At 43.6% G+C, this 3,462-nt stretch overlaps 1 protein-coding gene across 1 annotated transcript; it reads right to left on the bottom strand.

Annotated features, from left to right (window-relative positions):
- Positions 1-1,578: 1,578 nt before the first annotated feature.
- On the bottom strand, positions 1,579-3,252 carry SERLADRAFT_440658 (uncharacterized protein; the record flags this gene model as incomplete). Its single annotated transcript, XM_007321115.1, has 3 exons — positions 1,579-1,858; positions 1,925-2,149; positions 2,993-3,252. 3 exons carry the CDS (start codon positions 3,250-3,252, stop codon positions 1,579-1,581), a joined length of 765 nt encoding a protein of 254 aa, XP_007321177.1.
- Positions 3,253-3,462: the final 210 nt, after the last annotated feature.

Here is a 3,462-nt window from a genome sequence, read left to right as displayed (position 1 = left end):
CTTTAAGGATAGCGATATGTTTGGGTATTTGATTATCAAGCCTGTAGTTTCCAGTGCAGTTGTCCATGCAAGTATTTTATAAGGAGTTGTTAGATGTAGTCTTTTGTCTGCGATTGCATTCTTGAGCTCCATGATCTTTGGCTCTGCATCCTGAGCATTCATGACATTGTGGGTGGTCATTGTTGTGATATCCTCTGTGTCTCTGCCAGTCAATGCATATGGGTTTACTGCCCGGATTAATGACTCTGCCTCTTTCTGATTTTGTACATCTGACAGGGGAGCCGTCCCACATGCGGTCTGTGTTGCATTTGGGAAAATCATGGGGGTATGAGCCAAGGCATAATGCGCACACTGGATTGGTGGGCGTTTTTGCAGCACGAAAGGAACAATTGTCGTAGTGTTCATGTTGTTGGTGGTTGCAACAATGACAACGGTTGTCGTGGGATGTGTCAGGGGATCTTGATCAAGGGCGGCTGTATGGTTTTTCCTGCCTTCTGTATGGAGATGCATTGCGACGTATGTGGTAGGTAGTTTGTTTGGCTTTTGGGCCTGCATGAATGTTGCTCATCTGACAGTTATGATATTATGTATATATATGATGCATGTGGAAGTGTTGTTGTTACAATATATGATTTATTTATTTTTTGATTATAATTATGTGAATGCATTTGCATTTACATGTGCGTGATGTGTGATTGATTGTATTTGCGTGAATGAGTTTATGTGTTAAACAACGAATACGAAGCTATATAACAAAACACAATGCCTGGTCAAGTCCTTGCTGAAAGGCGGTGAAGCAGGGTATGAAAGTTGAAGAGTATTGATATAGGCGCAAATCCAAACTAATATTGAACTAAAGAATAATATATCAAGTATGTACTTCTTTATATAGTGAACAACAAGGGTCAGACCGAGAAAGGGAAGAGTTAAGAAAGTGGTCTAACCAATTGACTAACCAATAGGAAAAGAAAGAAAAAGTGGTCCGATCTATTGTATTTACTAATTGTATGAGAGAAAGTATTGGTAAGAAGTGTGCAATTGGCTGTATCAGTAAGCCCATGAGAAGACGCTGACTCACAGCCTTCTTCGCTTATCAATATCCCTCCAAAGTATTCCCAGACATAACACTAGATTGTTGCTATGTCATTTGGATATCTTCTCGAGGGTCTACAACAGTTCTCCTTTGTTGTAAGTACAATAGGACGTGAGTATGAATGGAGAATAAGAAGAAAAAGGATAAAAGTAATAAGATACCGGCTGTAATCTCTAGTCCAAGGGCAAAAGGAGTGACAGGGAGCAAATCGGATAACCACGACATGATGGGAATGCAATAAGAAAATTTGATTCCTCACATTATGTGCATGGGTGTGGTTGATGATTGTAGGTTGATTATATGATGGAAAGTAGACAGTATTGATTAGAAAACAATGTAGGACATAAGTTATAATGAGAAAAGAAGAGACGTACCTGTTTGATTTCCCTGGCGTAGGCACTCGTCAAGAGCTGTCTCTCGATGGATGCCAGTAGATTCTCATTGATGTTGGCTATATTGAAGACTGACTCTGAATTGAGTTTCAGTCAGTCGTGCCATTCTCTTCTGACTTGAGCTTGATAAGCTAACAATGCTTCTTCTCCGTGCGGGGTACGGCGCAGAGGGTGGTTCTCAATGTGGCTGAAGAACCGGACGAGAGAATCAAGATGTCTGCGCGGCCATGCCAATTTTTTGGCATGGTCGAGGAATGCAGTGCGAGCTACTGAAAGTTGCGCCATGGTTAGATTTTCATCTTGGATGACGTTCCGAGAGGCTCGAGTGGAGGATATGGGTCTGAGTGCAACTAAGTCACCCATTTTGGTAAAGCTGAAAGAGTCAGCATTTGATCACATTGTTGCGGTAGCTTCAGTGCAGCCCGCAGGTGTGAAATACCATAGTTTGACGTATTCTATGTCTTCTAGCTTTTGCAAGGCGTAAGAAGATGGTCGGTCGAGGATGAAGGATGGAACCGAGCTGTCGTCGTCAAAGTCTGTAACTTTGGTTTTCTGTTTGTTGCTCTCCTGGTCAGGATTATTTGCTGGTTGAGGGTCAGGAGACGTGTTGCGAGGGTTGATAGGAATTTGTGCATGATTGGCTAGATGAATGTTGTTGCGAGTTCTCCGTGTAGTGGTAAGTGTTTTCGATGGCTTCTTCGTTAGTTAGGCCAAGGATACGAATGAGACCATTTCTGATCTCTTCGTGTTCTTGTGATGCAAAGTCTGGAACTTGTAGGTTCTGTTGAGGCTCGGGTTCAGACATATATGGTGAATAATTATTGGTAGGTGTGCGTAGTGGGATTTGTTAAGGATCGTTCTAACCAGAGTATGCGAGAAATAATATCGAAATAAAAGAAAGAAAGATAATTCTCGAATATTTTGTCTATTTTGTGGCCAGCGTATGTGGTTGCACTAAAGAAAGAGAGGTCGTGTGACTCTTACGTCGGACCAAAGACAATATTCTAATGGCCCCTTCCGTGCCGTTTGGTTCCATAGAATTCCAATTAATGGAAATATGTCCACAAAAATACATTATTCTGTAGGTCTAGAATACAATTAAATATTTTAACTACTTTCAGACTTTTTCATCCATTTGGGGTGTGACAAATGTTGGTGATACTTGCTGTGTGAACAGGCTCTAAATCTTTGAAACATCATCCAAAACAAACATGTGCTATCTTTCAACGAACAAATTATGTATATAGGTTTTTGCGACCATTAAATGTACAATAAAATGTGCCACTTGGCAATCTTGGGCCCGAGCGAAATTCCACATTCCAAGACGCCCGAAATGCTAATGTAAAACTAGATGCGTATTTGCAGTTTTGGAGAACGTTTCAGGACAGAGTGCTGCCCACTGACAAGTGAGAAGATGGCATCTTCGGATCGTACTTGTACCTAAACTCCCATACCCTTCAGCCCCAAAACACATCCCTCAAACCAATCTAATAATAATAAAACTCACCGTCCCTGCCCAACAGGGCCGAACACCACCGTCCGCTTCACCATCTCCTCATACTCCACTTCTTCCTCCTCGTCAACTCTAGGACGAAACAGCGCGTCTGACGGAGCTTGCAATCGATACCTCAATCCATATACACTTGATAGCCCCCCGACCCTCTCACGCTCGCGCCACGGTCTCCGTCGCTTTCTCCCCTTGGAGTCCCCAGACGCGCCGCCGCCGTTCGTCAGATCCATCAACGCATTCGAGTCTTCGTCGTTCATGGGTGGTGAATACTCAGAAGGACCGAAAAGCCCAAGGACGTCAGCTCTGCGCTGCGCATACTCAGCCAACCGCTGAGACCGATTCCGCAGACCGAGCCCAGGCGCCTTGCGCGCCGTCTTTTTCTATTCAACACATGGGCGTCAGTTCACTGCCGTCCTGAAACCCAAGGAGGGAAATTTACTCGCTCTAGCAGCGATAGGGCCCAGAGC

Source organism: Serpula lacrymans, assembly GCF_000218685.1.
Source record: "Serpula lacrymans var. lacrymans S7.9 unplaced genomic scaffold SERLAscaffold_10, whole genome shotgun sequence".
Taxonomy (NCBI): domain Eukaryota; kingdom Fungi; phylum Basidiomycota; class Agaricomycetes; order Boletales; family Serpulaceae; genus Serpula; species Serpula lacrymans.
The sequence above is the reverse complement of the archived record's forward strand: the minus strand, read 5'-3'. Positions and strand labels throughout refer to the sequence as shown.